This window comes from Anopheles merus, chromosome 3L (genome assembly GCF_017562075.2).
Source record: "Anopheles merus strain MAF chromosome 3L, AmerM5.1, whole genome shotgun sequence".
In the NCBI taxonomy this organism is placed as follows: Eukaryota; Metazoa; Arthropoda; class Insecta; order Diptera; family Culicidae; genus Anopheles; species Anopheles merus.
In genome coordinates this window covers 28,667,608-28,690,581 of record NC_054085.1, presented here as the reverse complement: position 1 = coordinate 28,690,581, position 22,974 = coordinate 28,667,608, and the positions used below count along the sequence as shown (strand labels likewise).

Here is a 22,974-nt window from a genome sequence, read left to right as displayed (position 1 = left end):
TTGGATTTTCGGTGGTTCGGAGGCCGGGGGTGTGCGTTTGTGACGACGATCGGTCTTCCTCGTGCGCTTGGGCGCTGGTTTCGTTGCTGCTGGCAGACTGTGGCCGGTGCTGACCCACATACACTCGCTCAATCGAAGACTTATCGCGCACACAGAGTGGGGGGATATTTTAGATACAGTTTTTGTTGCCTCTCTCGATCTGTTTTGTCTGTTTAGGTGTAATATCTTTACCGGTGCAAACAACAGTACAGGAGGGAGAGAGAAAAAAATGCCAGTACTAGCACGCGTTCGGTCAAGGTGACGATCAGCACAAAGGGGCGAGTTGTGCCGTTTTGGGATCGGAAGACGAATCCTACGGGGAATCCTACGGGGGCACCAAAAGGAGGATCGTACGCAACGTTTGATAGCGCGTGGGGCGCGTGTACAAGCGTGATACAATTGCCAACGCCTGTAGAAATTGTGCGCCTCTCGAGGAGATGGCTTTCGAGTGGCGAACGCGCACTTGAGGCAGATTTCTGTACCACTTTAAGAGGGGAGTTTTACGGGGGCTTCGCATCCCAAATGCTTAGGGACGGGGTGGCGGTGGTGTTTGGGTGACAGAAAAATGTGTGTTAAAATAACAGCGAGCGTAGATGGATGTGGACGTGAATTGGGCCGGGCTGCTCGAAATGATTTGAAGAGGACGCGTTTCGGGAAGGTGGATTAGTGTGGCGTTAAGATGGGCGAGAGTATTGGGTATCATTTTGAAGACGTTTGGCGAAACAAGTAATACATTTTTTAGTTTAGGATAAAGTTTTTTTGCTTAGATTTTAAAGATTTTCCGATCAATGAAATGTTTGAAAAGAGTTTACAATTTTTTATATATTTTTATAATCTAAGTGTAAAATATTTTAGTAAAACAATATTGCCTTCCTATGGTTTGATTGTTGAATTTTGAATTTTATTTTGAAGGTTTTTATTGAGTAAAATCAAATGATGAAATTGTTGGTTAACTAGAATGGTTTTTCCAATCGTGATCATTCAAAACATGATTCTGTTGGAGTTTTATGACCGTTTGAATTACAGAAAAGTATGTGAAAAATGCTTCGCCTAAGCTTTTTATGCACTATATTTATTTATTTTTAGTCTCACAAGTACTCATTCACGACAAACTAAACGAAAGCGTCAAGTGATGGTACATTTTACTGCTGCACTTGCCCCAGATCCACACCACTGCTCGCCGTTGTGGGTCAATCCTGGACCTACGCCAAATTAAGCGAGGAAGCGCAACCGCAGCGCGTTAGTCTCGAAACGATTAATGCTAATGTATGCAACTGCATATGGTGGTACCGATGGGGCGGTACCATTTCGCTGCTTCCTGCCTGCACTGGAACGCTCCACACAAATGAACGGCTTTTTAACTGCGGGCAAGAAACTGCACCACAAGAGTGCGTTTGGAGAGCATTCGTCAGCTTGGAATGCATCGAATGCACCCGTTGCAGGCCGTACGCAAATCCCCATCCCGAACGGTGGCCAAATGCAAAGCGATATTAATTAAAAAGAATGAGTGAAACAGTCAGCAGAAGAAGGCTGTGTTGGCTGCTGCTACTCCGTGGGTGCAATTAAAGGAATATTTGGACGCACAACAACAAGCGACTTGATTTTTTGTTTTAATTGCGTTTTGGCTGCAGCCTTCAAAGCAAAGAGAGGAGACGAGAGCTGCGATAAGAGCTCGGTGTGTGTGTTTTGCTTTTCAACTTAATTATCGCACCGCACTCGTGGCTGTGATGCTGCTGCTATCGTATCGTTTTTGAAAGGTTACGATTGAAGTTCGTCGTAAGGTTTTTTGGTGCGCGCGCGCGGTCGCTTTTGTCGGTTTTTGGCCTGCAGGAAGGGTGCAGAAGGCACGCGCATCGGTGGTCGTGTGGAAAGTGTCAAATTTAAGTGCCCAAAAGCCGGTACGGAGTGCCCATCGGCGTGCATCTTCCAAGATTGTGTGTGTTTTTAAAACCGTTTTAACGTCGTGCGAAATCGTCGTTAGCAGGCGATAAGCGCACTGATCGTTTGGATCTGTCCCCATACTACGTGAGCGGTGTGGTAGCTACACATATATGATGAAGCTTTAATACTTTGGCGATGGAAAAATGCTGTTTGGAAGCAGTTTATTTTGGGAAGAGCAATCGAAAAAAATGCTCAAAAAAGTCATGGCAGAAAGAGAAAAAGAAAAACGATAACGCGCTAATGTGAACTATCTACTCAACACTTATGCCAGTTACCGGCTTCGTCTGCGGCGTGTGCCGACGCAATGAGGATGACATTTCAATTTTAATTAACGTTTTGATAGCGCGCGTGCACCAGTTCCAGTGGTGGATTAGATTAAAATGGGACTGGGAGCATTATGGTTACGGTATTTTCATACCGCGCGGCCAATCTCGATTGGACTCAATGTGACTGCCCTCCAGCCCGCGTGATAGTGCGGAGAAGAAATGAAGGTGCCTTCTTTTTAGCTTTATTGTCGCATGCAGCAGGCTGCACATACAACTTTACCCTCCAGCAGCTCCTAGCGACACGGCAAAACGGTTCAAGCAAACAGGGGAACAAACACCGTAAAGCGAAGAGCACAAAAATAAATCCAACCTATATGGCCCGGTACCCCACCCCCGGGTCGGTCCAAATCCGATCGATGCCAGCTCTTGCAAGATGTGCAACAAAAGAATGTATTGAATGCGCTAAAAACCACACACAGACCAAACGTCTAAAGCGCACGAGCACGCGCACACGCTTGCTTGGCAGTTGGTCATTTTGGTCCGGATCCGGTTGGAGGTTTTTGTGTTGGGCTGGTGTTGCTGTTGTTACCGAGCCGGTCGGTCGTAGTTTAATCGTACCCAGAAAGAGCGTAATGCCAGGGGCGATTAAGGCGACAGAAAAATGTGCAAAAACAAAAACAGCAAAAACAGCGAACGCTACACACACACCTTCCACGATAGGAATGGGTCACCGTCCAGCTTGTAGTGAACCACCGGGTTGAACGGGAGGACGCCCCTTTTAAGGGCGTCTCGGGTGACCAAAGCGGCAGCAGGGATCACGCACGGAAAGCTCGGTTGGTGCAGATTTGTTGGGCGCAAAAATTGCCAAAGAGAGTGCCCTTTTCCTTTGCTAGCAACTCCGAAAAACGCATTCCAACTCAAGCGAGCCGAACTGCAGCGTGTCGCTTCAGGTTCCGTTTTCTTTTCGCCTGCAAACACACAAAAGACTGCAAGCGACGAACCCCCATTCTGGCGAACCCGATGTCATCTCTACAAAGTCGTGTGGCGTGGTGGCGGAAGTATTTTCATTCATAAATTCGCTCACGATATGGAGCGTGATCGTGTGTGTGTGTGTGTGTGTGCTGTGCATATTTAGTTTCGAAAGGTGAGGATAATGTCGGTGTCGGGAATCGGCATAAAGCTTCGCCTCCAGCGACTCGGACTCGCCCTGGTGCCCTGGTGCCAATTATTGTTATCCCAAATTTCATTCATCGTTGTGAAAAGGGTGTAGAGGAGCCTCTCTTTTCGAACCACTTCTTCCCCATCGGCTTCACGGCTCGCCCCTCGAAAGGGGCTCGAAATCTTTGCTGAAATTCATTTTGTAATCATCAACTCGCGGTGGTCTTTCCGCTCGTTTTTTGTTGTTCTCGGGCAACGCGCTTCGCCGATCGAACATTCAAATTAATAACAACAGGTAAATGGCACCCACCTCCCTACACCACCCTACCCCAAGCCTCTCTCTCTCCTGTCTATCAGCTCGCAGCTGTATTAAACGATGAAGAGAAGGAAAAAAAGGGATGATTCGAAAGCAAAACACAGCAATCTGACCGGGGGAGAGAGAAAAAAACGGAAAATAAACGCACCGCGATGAAACATAAATATGACACAACGAAATATGGACCCGCGCAGGGGCGTTTGTTGTGGCACCGGAAAGGCATCTCGCTTTGCGGTGCGGCTTGTAGAATTGTACGCTTCGGTTGTAAAAACCCCAAGGTGGAGATATTTGAGTTTCCTGGCTACGAAAGATTGGGCTTGGCAGTTTGGCAGTAGTGTAGTTGTCATTTTTTTTTCGCTATCCTTTTCGATTCTTTCTCTCTTTCCCTTAATTTCCTTGGTCAAGAAGATTTAATCACATTCTGAGTTTGTGTGTGTGTGTTTTTGTTTTAATGCATGCTTAATTCAAACCGGTAGAAAAGATGGTGGGACAGCGCCTTTTTGCCTTTGCTGGCCTGTGTTTGCACTTGCTAAGTGCCAAAATTTCACCGTAATGTTCTTCGTTTAAGTAGCCGTTTACTGTGTGTTTATATAGTGGTTTTGGGTCGTTTGGGCACTGGGCACAGCACCGGGGATGGCAAACCCCGTGGGTATCACTCTTTCCCCGTTTGTGGAAAGCTAACGGCGAGATGGGACGAAATGAAGTCGAATGATGATTATTCTCGCTGTCCAGTGCGAGCTTTCTTGTAGAGTGTAATGGTTTTCTGCTATGGGCTGGAGGGGTAGGGAATGGTAACGCTATAACCTGGACTAGAAACAAATTTCATTAGCGAGATGTGTGTGGAGTCATGTAGCGCAAGGTGGGGCAAATGTGTGCACTTGATGTTGTTTCGTTTGATGAAGAGGCGTGTGGTTGTTATTTGAAGTGTCATAAATTTTTATACAAAGTCCTTAAGTAGTTATTTACTGGCTCTTTTGTATTATTGATGAAGCAATTATTTGTGGAACTTTTTAAATTATATTATTGACAACAGTATCAACATTATTTAAATGATCTATGCTGTTAATTAGGCAAAACTATGAAATTTATTAATAAAAATATCCTTAAATCGTTTAAAATAGTGTAATCAACATTTAATAAAATGATTTTATATTTAAAATATCAGACACTCTAAAACAGTCTGCTTTTTTATTTTGTAGCAGAAATGTCTATACTCGTAATGGCTTTTGATATATACACACACTTACCCCCGTTTACTCTAAACGAATCTTAATAGCTCGCTATGTCCCTGTCCACGTGGTTAGGTCTTTGGTCTAATAAAAATCACTACCAAACTCTTATTAAACTATTAACCCTCTTTCAAGCAAAGCAAATTGAAATAGGCTTCACCCTGCTTCAGTTTTCAATCAACGGCAGGACCTCCTTTTATGTACTTTACCACTTGATCCGTGTTCTCCTATTACGCGACGCGTACAACAACATCAAACACCTTGCCAGAACCGTCGCAACAGAGCATTTAATTTGTGAAACTGTGCAATTGTAGCGCAGGTCGGTCCGTCCGTACAATTATCTGGACCCTCCTATGTGCTCGGGCGATCGCTTCTAGCTCGCAAAATCGCCATTCCCACCGGCCGTCCCAGCTAGATTGCTTTTGAGGTTTATTGGAAGCAATCGAGTCGAATGTGTTGCATTTACTTTGAAGTGATCTTCTTCGGGGTGGATACAGTTTGTGTGTGTGTGTGGTGCCATCCCGCCAAGCTTCGCTTTTATGCTTAATGAACTAGCAACTCTGTCCTCCGCTACGTTCTGCAGCGAAATTGTTCCTCCGGTAGGGGAATAGCTTCACCTTCACCATACACCATCTAGCCTAGGCAATGAGCAGAATGGGAGAGGAATGACAAAAACGTACTAAATTACATTCAAACTGGATCTTGGATCGGTGGTTTTGAGGAAAGGACAAAAAAAAACGTACACACCCATACGCTGACGCGTTTCGTTGGAGGTGTGCGAAAAAGTATCTCTAACCACCATTCGATACCATAGCGAGTTCCCCGTTGGCGTGCGACGCTTCAACACCTATCGCTGGCACCTCTGTCGCTGTCCTCCGCGAGACTTACCATGCGAGCAATAATTTATGAGCCCTTAAAAGGAGTCGACACTCGAATTAAAAGCCCATTACAAATAGGGTAAATACAGCAAAGCGACAAACGCACACACACAGAGCGGGAGCGGGAGGAACGCGTCATGCTTCATGAACTTCCCAAAGGTGCTGATTGTTTGACAAAGCTTCGTAATTCATTAGAAACAGCAGAGCGTAAGGGGAAATTTAATTTCTGCAAATCTGTTTCTTCTCCAGATGAGCTGATCTTCCCTTTGCTGCTGCCACCTTTCGCAAGCATAGCAGTACGGTGGAAGATTTATCGTAATGCCGTTCCGTTTGCTAAACACTGACCAAAGTGATATGGAACGCTTCCCCCCAGCAGCGCGGACCTGCGTCCGCACACACGCTCCATAAATGCTTAATTGGTTGTAAAAACCGTTCTTCTATCGGCGTTTGGGTGCGTTGCGTTTTGCCGAGCGCAATTTTCAAACGTAAAACAAGTCATGTTAAATTATTAGCCAAAGCAGCATTACTTTTGGGAGGAGTGTATGGGAGGGTGTGTGGGTGGAATCGCGCGCGACAACAGAACACCACACCGCAACGGCACATTGAGGAGGTGTACAGGTGACCCAATCAATGGAGGCTGACCGCATGTGCGCTTGCTGTTATTGCGTGTGCGAGATCATTCAGGCTTCACTACTAACAACAATCACGCTTGTTTCGTGATCATTCATTTTTCATACCACGAGCGCACACCCGTGAACCCATCGCCTGGTGGACTGGGCTGGATTTCAACGGGGTGGGCCCGAACGGCGTTCGTCACCGTGATTCTATCGATTTCGCGCTGTTGTGCGCTCGCGAATCGGAACGAATTGTTTTTCGGGAGGCTGTTTGTGTTTTGTGTTTGGCCAGTGATTTGCTATTAATTTTAAGCGAATAATAAAGCAGATGAATGGTTTTTTGGTGGGTGTCCCCGGGGGAGTAGGAGGGTGAATGGTAAAAGAAAGGAGCGATGGGTTGGTGCGCTTTCGATTCGATTTACCAGTTCGGGAATGGGGTGGGTTTTGTTGGGGGGCATGACAAACAAACGACGGAAGGCATGACAAACATTACGTGAAGGTAAAACGGAATCTGTTGTGCAAAAGTTTCAAATATTATACCTAAAGTAGAAGAGGCTTTTGAGTTTGATTATCAAAAATTGTACCAATTTGAAGTCAGTGTTTTAGAGTCATTATGAGTGAAATATTTGATTCTACAAGCTTACAAATGATGCAGAAGCAGTGAAGTATAAATAACTTGAATCGGCATTACTTGTGAGGAAGAAGGTTTTAACAACAACTACAACAATGAGTCTTTCTACTTAATTTACCTTTCAAAATTGATTTGTATTAAGATTTTTAATTCTTCGCTTGAGGTACGAAAGGTTATTAAAACAGCCACACGAAAAGGTTGTAAAGATTATTTACTTCATAATCTCGAAATATGACAAATCTGACGAATCATTTCCAAAAGAGGTTAGGCAAAAGATTACGTACTAAAATGGATGTTACTCTTGACACATTTTATTTTAAATTTTATAGGGTTTTCCAAGGTTTTTGGGTTGTTTTCCGATTTGTTTGGTTGCTTCCCATATTTTGTTTTGTGTTCTCATGTTATTTTGGGCATTTCACAGAATTTTTTGCTCCAATTGTATTTTGATGTCCAATTGGGACCAATAGATCGTGGGAACGAAGCAATAATCTCTGAGAAACGATGAAAAAATCATGAAACGAGCCCAAAAATTACGGGAATCAATTAATAAATCGTAGAAAACCCTGTAAACAACAAAAAAAAACTCTAAAATGTTGGTAGTATTGATCAGTAAATAATCTAATATTAAAAAAGTTGGTTTTTAGAATAACTCTTTTGGTTTGCACTTGTTTAACTTTGGTTGACTTGCAACAAAATTGTTAAATTTGCGTGAATATAACGAAATAATCCATGCATTATTGATTAGCGTTATCATTGCGTAATTATTGACCGTAGCGTGTACAAACCCTTGCAAGTCAAAAATGATAAATACCAGATTAAATATACAAGGGGTAGCAGCGTTTCTATAACACTTCAGACATTAAATCCATTTAAATACAAAGATTCTCTGGTGCATACATATCCACAAGGATAATACTGGAAAAATAAAGGAATTTTTCCAAGGAATTGCGTAAGATATGGTTTAAATACTAAGGAAATAATTAATCTCATTGGTTCTTTATATTGGTTATTAAAATTCATAAAAAGGGATCACTCAAGCATAAGGTCAAAAACTAAACTTACTCAGAAAATACCAAAAGATTATGAGGGAGCACTAATAGCCTTCCACACGCTTTACCAAAAGCACAGTAAACTAATTAGATTTGAATCCAATTGGTAAAATGGAAAAAGTTATAAAAACAGTAATAGTTTTTCAATTAAAGGCAAAAAAACTTCGTTTCCAAAAATATTGAATAATTCATCAGGGGGTCGTTAAACTCGTTAAAATACGGTAATTCGCTTACTTCTTCTTTTAGTCGCTCCTTTTTAAACTAGATCATGCCGAAAAGGTGCTGCAAAACAAAACTGTGGGCTGGAAGCGTTCAACTGTACCACAACATCACACCTTCCAACCATGTGGTTTGCACCAAACTTTGCTACAATGTCCGACACGTATGTCATACTCTACATACAATGGGGTGGCTAGATGTCTGAGTGCGCGCACCCAGCTATTCCAGCACACCTTGCGTTTCCGTGATCGTGATCTTTCAGCAAAGCGTTTGTATGTTTCACACCATCTGACTCCCTCCCTGCAAAACGCACTCTCCCACGGAAAGCCACACAACAATGTACAAAACACACCTGACCGACCTGCCGCCAGACAAACATTTTCACACTCACCTAAATGTCACAACCAGGATCGTTGAGCGCAAGCGGCAGAAGAGAATAGCCAACACGGGCAGGGTAATTACAAGCAAACGCGTGACAAGCCGCCTCAACACATCGAAGCAATCCGTTCCCGAAACATGTTTCCTGTACATGTCACATGTCATGTAAAAAAACCCGTCTTTCGCCCACACCGCTTCTTTCGTGGCATCTTGAAGCGTGATCGAAGCGTGATTTATTGACTGCCAAAAAATGGAACCCCAAATGGCAATCAATCTGGGGAAGAGCGAAGAGGAAACAAAAACCAGAACGACACGTAAACCGAAACCCAAACGTGAGCGCAGGGCATCAAAAAGCCAGCAGGGATGCTGCCGATGGGAGTTTGATTCGGAGTGTTGCGTTGTTTTGGAGGAGCCGGGGTCGGATTTTGATTGCCCCGAGATCAAGTGTGCGCGATACAAATCTTGCGCTGCCCCGAAGAGCGTTACGATCGCGCGACATTCGCGCTTGCACGTGTTTCCTCTGTTCGCACTATTAATGCTAACAACAGTTAGCCAAAGCCGTTTTGCGCCGGGAGCAGCCGTTCCTTTCCACGGTGAATGGAGCTGATAATTGAGCATTTGTGGCCGGGGTTTTTGCACCACGCCGTCCATTTATCTCACTTTATTTCCTCCCGAAAACGAGCGATCGAAACAATCAGAAATGTCAAAACAATCCCCGCCCTGTCGTACCCCCCCACTCTCGAATGAGGGCCTCCAGCAGGCTTGGGACAGTACATTTATGTTGCCCGCGACATCCCAAATAAAACCTGCTCGAAACCTGGGGTGGAGAGAGCAAAAAGCAAACTGCCACCGACCGACGGGTCGTCTGGGATGTCTGTAAATAATTTCGAATGTGCCAGTAAATTAGCTTTTATTGGGCCGCGTACGCGGTTTGCGGAATTGAGGAACCAAGGGGGGAGGAGTGGGACGATCGGGATGCTAGATGTGTGCTGTTGGTGATGCGAAAATTCATGTTACCGGACAGTAATGCTAACCAGCGGCGCGCGTGGTTTTGGGGTTTGCGATGAACGGTGTAGGTGCTCGCGTTCTCCCGCGCGAACTTTCTTTTCCAGCGGTTCTGATGAAGATCTTTGGTGGTTTGAAAGGGGTGGTTTTGGCCAATCACACACACACATAAACACATCCGTACATTCCCTTGGAACCCTGGTGCGCTTCGGCGAATGTTTAACAGCGGCCCATTCCGGCCGGTCGGGGGCCCACCAGTCTTAACGAGCTGGTCATTCTCGTAAAAATTTCACCAACAATCGGCAATGACACGAATCACACAAAAAAATACGCCAACAATCACACCATACACACACACGCACACGCATGCTCGCTCCACTTGTCTTCATTTTCGGGGATCGACGGGTAGCATCTTTCTTTTTTTTTGTCCGTAAGATTGGTTACTCCCGCGGTTTTTGCTATGAAGACGGGCGGTGCAAGAAACAAAAAAAAAAAAAATAAATGGTACAAAACCGGAAGAGACTCTGCCGGCGCGGTGGGAACATTCCGTTCCTCTTCCTTGCGGTTTGCAAGCTTGACAAAAAGGGGTTGTCACATAGTTTGGTGACAGTTGTTTTAATTTGCTGGTCATTACGATGATCGTTTTTGGAATTCATAGAAATGTATCATTTTTAAGAATGTTTTAATGGTGATAAATTGGTAATTTTGCCTTGGGAGAGTAGCTAAATAAGATGTAAAACGGTACTAGTTTGCTATCTTTTCTATCAAATATTTGCTTTAACTTCCCTTTGTCAATTGAAGCTCAAGATTCTTAACAAAATGTTTTGATTTTGCTAGATGTCTCACTTATTTGTTCTTTTAAGAGCCTTTTTAACATTTAATATTTACATTATTATATTTCATTTATTGTTTTTAAGCTACATTATGCTTTGAATAATGATATTCTTTATAATTTGAACATGACGTTTGAATGTCAAGGTTTTAAAATAGGAAAAAAAGTAGAAAAGGGTAATTTTATTATGGCAGAATACAGACTTTGCGCTAAATTGTGGCTCTAATTAACCTTTATTCTTGCGTTAATTTTTTCTGTGTCATAAATTTTCATCAGTCAATGTTTTGTTTACTAAATTTAAGCTTATTTCTGAAAATTTGTGTTTCAAAATTATCAAAAATCAAACAAATTAAAGATAAAATTTAAAATACTAAAATTACTACGCCAATTTTTGAAGTTGAAATGGAATGAAAACAGTTGACATTTTCATGTTCAAGGGTTAGTTATTCACTAAAAAAAAAAACAATTAAATTACACGGCTTTTGTAGTGTTAATATGATCTACAATTTAAATTGTCATAAATCTGCTAAAATACTTTGTAAAATTATGACAGTTACAAGGGTAAAGAATTGTTGACTTTCAAACAAAAATATGTTCGTTAGAGTCTAAAATTGATGCATACGGCCAAAAATGTATGTCTAAGAGCGAACATTTGGTGGTAAGGACTGTAATGTTTAGTGAAAAAATGGTCCTTCGAACCGGATCTATTCAAAGCTTTTGTAGAAAGGAAGTGCTTTAAAATATGTTAAAGCATTGACATGAGACATAATAACTATGATTTAACCTTTACTTTACTTTCCTTTATGTAGTAATCAATTACAATGACACAAAACTGTTTCTGAGTAGGTCTCAGTATCTTGTTTCATTTTTGTAAAGAGATTTTAACATCACTTACAAGACAGAAATTAAATTGTAGCAATTGCGGCATGATGATTTTGAAGAAAAAGGAAAATCCCTCTTGATTTTATGTTTCTATTCTGCAAAAACCCGCCTTTACAAAATGAGTTAGTAGTAACACAATTTAAAATCAAACCATGTGTAAGCAGCTTCCATTGAATGCAACCCCTCCAGGGAGATTACATCCCGAAAGCAGCGCACAGAGACATCTACCATCCAGTAGCGCAATCTCCCGGGATAAAGCGAGGGGATAAAGCTAACCGAGAGATTAAACCCGCCCATTGGTGGAAGCGAGATGATGTGTCCCGTGTTCGTACCGTCGTCGTCAACGTCGTCGTCGTCGTCGTCGTTCCGAAGCTCAACACTTACCCATTGTGCGCTAGCGTCGTACGGAGGAACGCAGCGAAATGTCATGCTCCCGGGCGGCGGCCAAGCCAAGAGCGGCTGTTACGGCCGCGCAACGGTTTATGCGGGCGGGCGGCTGTTATGCTGCCGTTGTTGTGAAGGAAGCGGCAGCAAATAAGCAAACCGGCGAGCTTATCGGTAATTTGTTTTGCGTGGTTTTTGCTTTTTTGTTGCTTAATTTCCCATACAGAACACAAAAACGTACCGAATCGTACCGTAAGTGTGGAATTTATTGTGCGTTTTGCTCACACTTTCATTACCTACTCTAACGTACTTGTTCGAGGTCACGCGAAACCGAAAGCACGTGTTTTATGCCCGTTTTGGACACATTAATCCACACGTCGATTACAGTGATTATCGACGAGCTCTTGGCACACGAGCGGGCTGTGTGTGTTTTTTGGGTTTTGGCGCTTTGCTCGTTTCGTTTGAATTTGCCTGCTTCTTCTTGCCCCGTTTCTCGACTCGCTCACGGTCACGATTTACGGCACCCTTTGCCCCGCGTACGGGTTTTTTTTTCGGTGGCGTACGCACGCTTTTGGTTTCGTTTCGTATTGATTCCGCTTCGCGCCGGGGAAAACAGATCGGCGGGGCGTTGCAGTGCGCTGGAGGGCTGAAGGGTTTTCGCAGAAGGATACGTGCCGGCACGAGTCACTCAAGCGTTCGTGCGGTACGGTATGGTTTTCGTTGAGGCTGGTGGGATGGGTTGGGGTCCTCGGGGGTAGAGGTCAGGTGCGTGAGTTATGCTTTCATTGCCGGCTTACCTAGAACAAACAAAACACTTAGTTAGCATGTAACAAGTTCTGGGCTTACACTTATTGGTTAAAATGGGGAAAAGGCGTAAGGACGATCTAGTGCAAGGGAGATCAAATCGTATTGTATTGAGTAATAAGTTGAAATTAAATGGGAACACAATAAGTTACGACAAGCAATAAAATGAATTGGTAATGAATTTAATTGAAAAATAAAGACCGCATACACACCTATATCAGTGTTTATATTGCAATACAATTTATTTTTGTAAATTGAGTACTGTGTTTAATGATTGATTTTCTCGATTGTTAAATACTAATTATTTTTCTTTTTACATTACACGAATAATTCCAAAATTCATTTGTCGTTGACCCAATTTGACAGTTTTATGGACACGGAGTTTTATGTGGAATTTACATTCTATTAATAATGATTTTTTTAGCCGAAGGAGTTGTCTTACAAAGACACTTTCAGAACTGCTTAATGTATTTCTTTCCAAAAACCGCCGTTCGACACCTTGACAGTGGATTTCTCCTTCTTTACAGAATCTACATTGACCTGGGCCAATTCATTTTCCTGGCGAGGTAAAAGCTCGCCATTCCAAATTTCCCCAATGTCTAAACAGGGCCTTAAGATGGCTTGTAACTGTTTATAGTGAAAAAAATATTGTTCGGATCAGAATAGATTGAGCTTACAAGGACTCTCGAGCCAGCTTAAAATTGACTTGATATCCAATCCATAAAATCTACTTTCAATATTGGGGGCTTCAGTATTTCAGAATTTCAGCCTAAAAATATGCTAACAAAACTCATGAAGGACTGTTTTTTTTTTGCTTAATGATAAATATTTTACCAAGAAAGATTAAAAATTGTATGCATCCTTGTTTTTATTAAAGTTTAATAAAAGTGTTATAACTCTATTCAAACAGAAAATAGAAAAAAATTTAAAATGCAACTTTGTCTGTACACAATTGCTGAAATCTCATAACCGTAACATGGATACAACCTGGATGATGAATACTGTTCCACTGAGAGGCTGATATTTCAGCTCATTGGTAAGAAAAAAGGGCCTGATTATCAATTTAATGTATTTTTTTTTTCAGGAGGAACGGTCCAAAAAGGCCGTATTGCTTCAATTTTATGTTAATTGTTAAACATATGACATGTCGTTCGAGTCAACATGTATTTTGAGATTAACTTTTAATGACTTGGAATATATGCTTGAGATGGCTTGCGAATCCATGTAATTGGTATGAAATCGTTGGCAAGTAAATGTACGATATTTTAAAAGATACTATTTTACATGAAATTATTTGAAGATAAGTTAACTTTAGTAATTGAGTGTTGTAATATCCAAATAATTTAATTTAATTGAGAGTGGCAATAGAGAAAGTAATATCCAAAATTATTGTCTAAAGAGCAGTTCTTGTTCCAGTAGAATTTGTTTTTACTAAAACGGACAATGTTTTAGCTGCCAGACGAGGGATAGAATAAACAGTAACACTTAAAGCCATCAAACAGTACAGCTGACGACAGCTCTAATTGAAATAAATTATTTATCCACATGGATTACAATTCGATGTTGCAGTTTATTTTTCGTTGCTCACTCTCCTTCTCATGAGCTCATTATTAATCAGCCTCGCCATGCTGCCATGCCGCTAAAAGTATGACTAATTCACTCCAAAACAACGTTCGACACCGATTAACGTAATTACTACGCACCGCAGCCTTCCACCGATTTGCCAAACCGCGGCAGGAATGTTGATGAGATCAGTAAATCGATCGTACAGCTCAATTAACAACGAGCTTCCCCCGAATTCGAATCGATTGAATTAGGTGGAAGGTGGAAGCGTTCGCCAAATAACAGAAAAAAGCCTACCACACCACACTTCTGCGCTTCCGTTAAATTGCAGCGTGCAGAGGGATGCGAAATTGTTTCTGTATCGCGATGGATGGTGCTCCCGCTGTGGTGCAGTAGGGCTCGGCTTCCGAGTTAGTTTTGGTACGTGCCCGGTACGGACCCAAAGTATGTAATTCGTCTGTCTTGCACACACACACACAAAGCACAGCACACCAGACAATCGGTGGCCACCGGAATTTCGAGCACAGCCAGCCAACCAGTCCAAGCTGGCCACTGCTGCGCTCCGCCCGAAACCCACCTGGGCAGGGTGTAATTTTCAACTAACATATTAGTGGTAGCATGCTACCGAGGTTACACCGCGGGGCCGCTGGGTTATGATCTTTGAATGCTTCGCGATCCGGCCCGAATCGGACAGCTTTTTTGGGGCCACGAGAAAGGATAAAGAAGGCCAAACGAGTGCAGTACCTCCTGAAGGGTGCGCAAGGGCTAAGCGAGTCCGCGCGTGTGGTGTGTGCGGAAATCATAATTGCACCCCGTCGTTTCATTCACGGTTTCATGTTTTCGGGGCGCTGCATTCCAACCGACAAGCCAAGGGGTTTTTTTTGCTGGTCCTTCGCTTTCGTTCGGTCCTTGGAGCCCAACCGGCTCTGACACGGGGAATTATGATTGGGTGCGTAAGGCAAACCGAAAGCAGCAGGAAGCTTAAGCAGTGCGCATCTCTGGGCCGGTCAGCTCGCGCACACACAAAAGCACGGCCCACTGAGTGCACTGAGCCGAAGCCGAGTGCAATGACGTATGCGGAGGATATAATTTATGGAGATTAAAAATGCACCAGCCGTTAAAAACAAAGGCAACACGCGCGCGCTCGCAGTGGGGCAAAAATTAAAGAAACTAAAATGCGCAAAAATCCGGTACGGACGTGAAGTAGCAGCAACCAACTGTAAAGGCAAGCGCTGTTGTAAGTGTAGCTCGAAATGGTCGTCTTAAGCACAGGAACAGATGGACGGCGTTTTAAGTGGTGACTCCTATTTTGCGCTTCCTCTAGCTAGGTGCGCCACTTGTCATTCATACGTACTGCGCAGGAAGGACACAGTCCCATGTGTCTTTATCGTTTTGTTGTGATTTTTTGTATGTGCCAACATTCCAACCATGCAATAAAAAGCATCTCGTACGTGAGGATCTCGGTGGGGTAAATTGTGCGAGATAATTTGAACGCCTCTCGGTACGCCGCGCTAAGGGCTGGTGGTGTCTGGGTTTGCATTTTTTGGGTCAACTAATGATTTTTCGTGTTTAAATGAGCTCGTAAATTTAAATTTGATTGTTTCATATTTTCCATTCCATGCCAAAACAGGCCAGCGCGGCAATGGTAAGACATAAATCATGCATCCGTAAAATCTCTCGTTTCTCGTTTCGCGACCGATCCTGAGCTCATTGATCTCGGATTGAAACGCGAGGTAGAGGCGTAGAGATGGCGAATCAGCGCCAAACGGACAGTGCAACAATTTTTTTTCGGAAGTCTAATCGCAAAAACAGGTGATGGGTACTAAAACGCAAAACCATAAATGGAGGAAAAAATATTAAACGGGCAAGCTCGCACCCGAAAACGGCATCACCAACAAAACCCCATCAATGAAATGGTGCGAGCGTGTGTGGCTGTGTGCGTGTGTATGTATGCAGAATGTGCATTCTTCTAATCTATATTTTAATGAGTTTTCATATCCTGCTTCGGGTTCTCCATTAAACGAATTGTCTTTTAAACTGCGCCCAGAAAATGGCATTGCGCGACTGATTCGTTCCGTTGTTTTCCGCTGTCCATTTCATTCCATTCCATGCCCAGGCCCGGGGAGCTTCGCTTGCTTAATGCTCGGATTCCTTAGCCCAGGTTGCAGTCTTTTCCAGTAAGGAAGCTGTGTGCAAATGTAGCCCTTCTTCGGCTCATCCACGGGGCTTCAGAATGTAGTGGAAAAATAAAAAAGTCATTAATTTCGTACTTCACCATTTAATAACTTTTGCACCAAGCGCACGAGGGAGAGCCAGAGAGAGGGAGAGCGCGTGGTTTTGGCCCGTGCCCTTATCCGATTCCAAACAAGAGGGGTTCGGATTTGGAGGAGTGCGTTGTACGCGGAGGTGCAACCAGGTGGTCACTCGCTGGGTCTTTGCAGGCAGGAGACAGCTCCGGCTCAAAACATCGCGCGCTCCAGACAACAGCAAAAATTAAAAGCGCTCGTCAATGGCACAACAGAAAATAACACAGGAAATTGTTTTTTTTTTGAGTTGTTGTTGAATATTTATAAATTTTACAGCACTGCTTCTTGTTCGTTGCTGCTGCTGCTTCCCGTTGCGTGTGTGTGGGGTAAGCTCTTGGTAGCACTTGTAAAAGGGCTTTTCACTTTTTATGTTAACCTTCGAAGGAACGGATGTGCTTAATACTTAGTTATTGTCAGCTTTAGCGTGTTGCTCTTAGCAGGCAATTGAATAAATTGTGCAAAAGGGAGAGAAGCACCAAGCCTTACGCAATGATACGGTTGTTGTATGAGATCGTAAAATAGGAGATCTTAAAAAGTGTGACTAGGAGTCTGGTATTTTTCCTCAAGGGCATTTGATTTACGCAATTATGAGAAGCAATGATTCTTCACTGTATCGCAATATGGACGCAAAGAGTCAATGTAGGTCGACTGATTTTGAGTGGTTAATATGAGAAATTAACAGGTGATACTCACGAGAGAGCACAATAGTTCAATTGGTAAGGTACAGAGAGTTTGCTCTTGCTTTATGGTAAGGTCTTAGTTCAAATCCAGACTCGTTAAAATTATCATCTTTGTTTACCTTATTACCACCTTATATATCCTTTTCGGCACTACGAAAAAGATCCCAAAACATGTAATCTTGTGTTTCGTTTTCCCTCGGTTAATGAAGAAGCATCACATCACAAACAAAAAACAATGAAGAAACCCAGAAGCCAGGACTCTGATGACGAAGGGGGCAGGAATATCATTTTCGAACCAACACAACATAACACTCTCATTCTACACTGGATCCTACTGATAGAGTAGAGCTAACAAACACACATATAGGATGGCAGTTAATGGTGCAAATAAATGCTTCCACATTCGACTTACTGTGTTGAGATGAGAAGCAGCAGCAACACCACCAGCAACAACATACATGAGTGTTCTTGTTCTCTGTGTTTGAATGCATATCGTTTTACTTCAACCGAGTAAGACAAGCAGGCGCAGAGGTACTACAAATCCATCCATCCATCCATCCAAAAAAGGGGGAGGCAAAGTTAATGGATTTGTTGAGTAAAGATGATCCCATAAGCCGTCGGGTCGGGTAGTGGTAGTGGCATTCTCGGAGCGCATCAGAACCCCCCCCCCCCCGGCCTCTTGGAGCAAATGGGCAACTGTAATGATTTATGCTCGTAGGTGAAGAATGCTGCCCAACGGTTGGCGCACGGTCCTCGCTTCCGATGGAGCCTCAAAACGATGCAAAACAAATATGTTACTTATCCGCTGGTAGATCCTGGCTGGATTGATTGGCAAACTTTATTGCTCGGGAGCACATAAATCATTTTTACTTCTGCTCACCCCGTTCACCCTTTAGGGCTAAAGGCTCACGCGTTTCGCTCGAGGAGGTTGAGCTGAGGTCAAATCGTTTAGCATTGTGGATCGCGTCGCCAAGATCCTGCGGTGGAGTGTCTCGTTTTTCTTATCAAAGCGCTTTAAAAGTTCTGTTTGCGAAACGATCTATCTTTCGACGGCCAAAGCATCAGTGTGGCGCATTTTGCAATGCAAAAACGGGGCCTAGCGCGCTCAATTCAATTTGTCACGCCTGGGGGCGCAAAGGGACGGGGCAAACCGTGTCTGGCCTGCGACAAAGCAAACGCCTTTGACGCCGGGCTTGGGTTTTATTGTGGTCTGTGGTCATTTCGCCCGTCCCACCAACTGCACGTGGATCGTAATGAACGGCGTGCAGTTTTTGCTGCATTATAGATGCAGTTTTTGCACCGTGCTAGAGACTCGTGCTTCTTGTCGTATAGGCAAAACGATGCCTGTGACTACAAAGATACAATGCTAGAGCCGATGATGATTACACGGTTGGGGAACATTTCTGGAGGGATTTGAAGAAGGAAAGGCAAAGGCACAGGAAGGAACAGCTCGCAGAGACATGCTTCGCGTTAATGGATGCAATGAAAGAATCGAATTAAATCCCCTGAATGAAAACTCTGCTCTGGTTTTCTGTTAATTGTAACGCAGCTGTTAAGGTCCAGGAGAGGCGGCGAGGAACCGAGCATTTGAATGAAACCTTTTGCGGTTTCTGCTGGAATCACGCCAAAGAGCGTGATGTAACTTAATTTATTTATCTTTCGCCCTGGACCAACTGAAGCCGTCTGTTACCGGTGGACATAACAGTAGGGGGAGGAAATGGGAAGAGTAGATTCCCCGTGTAGAATATGACCACAAAACCCCCAGCTGGCCGGCTCATGCTGGGTGTCTTCGGTGCGCCAGGGAGTTCGATGGACGCGCGTTGAAGTTTTTGTGAGTGTCTGCTGGATACAATTTCTCGTTCTGGAGGAATATATTTTTTTCGCTCTCTTTCCACCGCTCTTGTCACGGGTGCTATTAGTTTGTGGTTTTTACGGGGTGGTGCCACCACCGATTGTGTTTGGGCACGTTCGTTCACCGACGCCCTGGCACCGGTGGGGTTGCAACTGTTCACTCTGTTTAACTACCAACAGCGAAACGTTTCGATCAATGCCCTCGATCCTGCACGCCAGAACGATCGAATGCTCCAAAAAACTAATAACATTTTAATGACACCTAGGCGATGCCCTAGAACGAATGAACGAACAGAGTTAGGTTTAGTTTGTCTAGGCGATTCTAGGGAATGATTGTCTTTCTCGAACCCGCAAACCGACTCCGCTTCTTTTAACGATATAATTATGGCTTAACAAATAACGTTAGAAGGCAGTGGTTTGGCGCTTGGACGAACAGGCCAAGAGGTCAACCGAAAGGATCAAGATCGTTGCCGCCTGTCAGTGTATCGGAGGCAGGGCACACCAGTCCGGAATGATTGATTCGACTGAAGCGACTTCGCCCCGGGATGACCGGTGCGGTGTTGTATATCTCGCAGCGCGTATCGGTTTATCCATTGATGATAATGAACGGTAGTGGCTTACTAACTGACGTTTTCAACTCGTTTGCAGGTGATCGTTTCGGTCGGCAAGGGAGTTGCTAAACGAAATGCTAAATGAGTATAGATGGAAGCGAATGGTTGGAATATGAACTATGCAGCATAGGAAATAAAGAATTGTGCATGAAGACTCTTTTCATTTGAAATTTATGGCTTAATACTTAGGAAATTCAATATAAAATATCATATCAATGGATATAAAACAGGAGCGATTCAATATGTTGGGATGCTTTACAATATTTTGAAAATGTTGAGACAAGAATCTTATAGAGAAAATCACTTTTATGTTCTATTAGGACATTAAATTCCCCAACAGATATAGGTTCTGTTGGGACATTTTTGAACCGATAAGTTTAGGAAGGTAAAATGATTTTTTTTGTTGATTTGAAACATCCAGATTTCCTCCTCGTTTAATTATAATAAAAGAATTAAGTTTTAAATTAAAATCCACGTATAATTCAAAGTTGTAGTAATAGCTTCAAGCTTTAAAACAATAAAAAAATAAAAATGAAGAACAGAAAAAACAACATTCAAATAAGAACTACCATGCTGTTTACATATTTACGTATTGCTACAGCTGCTTCGGAGCCCTTCAATATGTGGCTTATTTCATGTTGTACTTCGAATGAGGATAATATCATGTAATTTTCATTTGATAGTTATCTGCTGATCATTTGTAAACCAATTGTTAAGATATGTAATTGGTAGTGTCGCATTTGTGTACTGATGACAAGTTGTCAAACGATGTACCACATCTGTTTTGCAATTCTAATGTTTCCCCTCTTTCTTTTAAATCACCTATTTTATCCTCAAACCTTTTTCCGATTCCCTTCAGAAACCGATCACACCGTAGTAGATCATATTCTACACCCGTACGTAGCTATGACAACGATCACTTTCGCTCGTATGATGAATACTGACCCTTACCCTTGCCATTTGCAGGAAAGCTAGCAACGACTTCTCATTAATTACCCTAATGACCGCAATCAAGTCATACACACTAATTAGCAATCGATCATACGCCGTGGCGAGGCGAAAAAAAGGGCTCCCATTAAACACAACTCACTGAGCTCGCTGTTATCTGTCTGACATTAGACAGCGAGTCTTCCTCGACAAATGGCTACCATGTGCTATGTTACGTTGCAAGAAAAAGAGAGGGGGTTTGGACCGCGTAATGTGTTAAGTAAACTAATCGTTTTAATGAATGCAGCCGCATTATGATTCACTTTGAGCCTGCATCTTGGCTAACCGCGCTGACAAGCACACATTATCGTGTGCCACGAATGCTGCAACTGCCGTAAAGTAAAGCCCAACTACAAGAATGCCCAATCTCCACGGACACACGCACACACGCTGTACTGTGCGACGGCGACGAAGATTCTGTTGAAGCACATCAACGAATTTGAAGAATTTTATAATTACACAATTTGGGTCAATTGCTTGTTGCACGTCGATGCAGGAGGGTGCATTTTGCTGTGCGAGTTTTTTTTTTGTTTGCTTGCTGAATACGTTCACTCGATCCTGTGGCTTCGCGTTCTGCTGGTTTATGTATTTCTTTTTTCTTTTTTTTTTGGCATAATTTTTAACTCCTGCGATAAAAGAGGGTCTGCGTTTAGGAATTTCGACAAACGGTGCTGCTAGCCACTCACACACACAGACACACGGGACACGGGAGGGACGCACACTTCGACAGCCTTTCGTGACTAAAAGGTATGGACACGGAGCGCGAGCTGATGGCATAAGTGGCGAGAAAAGGCCGCAGCAAAACGCGTTCGTGGGTTTTTTTTATCTCCCTTCCCTGACGTTCGATCCTTTTACAGTCTTTATGATCCATCTAACGCAGGGAAGGAAAAAGGAAACAAACCCAAACCCAACACATCATGCACGGCACACTCCAAAAAGTATAAACTTTTTTTTGCACTCCCTCCTTTTCCTTCAGTCCCTGGCTTGGTTTCTGGCGTATTTTGCAAAGATTGAGCCTTCGAGATTTTGAAGGATGATCGAAGGCAGCGGTTAAAAGTCTGTCCAAGAAAAGGGCAAAAACATAGCACCATTAAACTGGCAAAAAAAGACTGTGTACGATCACCCACTCGGTGGGCAAATTATCGTTCATTGTTTGGGTGAGCATTGATTTCGGCTGGGCAGTAAGGATACGTATGATTTGGTGTAATAAAGAAGAAAAAAAAAACCCGGAGACCTCTGATAATTGATAACATAAAAGCAGGCATGCTAGGCAGGCTTTGGTTTGTTTTAATGAGCGTTTTCATTTGATACTTTTTGAAGCTTGAAGTTTGGCAGAGAAAGGAGTATGAATGTGTATGTTAACTGGACGGAAAGTTGTTTGGCTATGATGTATAAAGAAATGGTGTTTTCTCTGGTAAAAGATGGGTTTTAAAATATCTTATAATTTGTTCCAAATTATCTTCATCCATGAATGAAATATGTAAAATGGTTTACGTAATAAAACCAAAAATAAGCAAAAATAAACAAAAAGAAACCTTACGAAAATATTGGAAACGTTTTTAAACATTTAAAATCAAAGCGTTCAAATTGTCAAACTTTAACATAATACATATACAGATTTAAAACAAACATTAAAATAAATAATATTTAAAATAAAGACCAACAAATAAACCAGACAAAAGAGATGATGTTGAATTTCTTTAAATGATATCCTACTATTATTATATTAAATTCAAGAAATTACTTTTACACTGACATTTTATTGTTCATGTCAATTTCTTTGGCCTTAATTACATATTTCCGTCTTTTAATTGAGTTTAAATGCACTTTATAACCTCCGAACCTATCGCTCATCTTCAAAGTTCGTCAAAAAAACATCCAAACACTAAAGGATTAAACGACCTAGGGGGCTCGAATCCCGGGCCTAAACGGTACTTAATGGCGAACGAGCGCACTCCGCGAGCGAGCGAGCGATCATTTCCGATCCGTGTGCCGCTAATGCCGCTTGAACTTTACCCTGCCTCTCGTTCGCCCATTGGTTACCAGGGTGTCACTAGGTTTCATTTCATGTCTTTTTAATCGTTCACACACTATGGCTGAATTCAACAACAACGGCACAGAAAGAGATCTCGGTCGCTTGCTAGACCTGCCCTAATCACTTCTTTCTCTCTTGGCGGGGGTTGAAGCGATCGCTAGATTGATTATTAGGTGCGCACAGTCCGGCGCTTGATTGACAACAGGAAATGAGCTTTATCGCGGCGGCATTCGGTGGTGAAGGAGGTGCGTGGTGGCGCTGGCACTACCCATCATTAGAATCGAGTGCATGCGGGAGGATATTCTAGGCGAGGTCA

At 43.0% G+C, this 22,974-nt stretch overlaps 1 protein-coding gene across 6 annotated transcripts in view; it reads right to left on the bottom strand.

The window, feature by feature from the left end:
• The window catches only part of LOC121599409 (transcription factor AP-2-epsilon), a 136,150-nt gene that overhangs the window by 42,074 nt on the left and 71,102 nt on the right, over window positions 1-22,974 (bottom strand). For 3 of the 6 annotated variants that reach the window (XM_041927199.1, XM_041927198.1, XM_041927202.1), the window contains one exon: window positions 11,822-12,613. The exons of 2 other annotated variants lie outside the window; for them this stretch is intronic. In XM_041927199.1, the coding sequence (XP_041783133.1) occupies window positions 11,822-11,866 (45 nt within the window). In that variant the 5' untranslated portion in view covers window positions 11,867-12,613. Of the gene's footprint in view, window positions 1-11,821; window positions 12,619-22,974 lie in introns of all 6 variants that reach the window. One more of the 6 variants, XM_041927200.1, reaches the window with a different exon arrangement.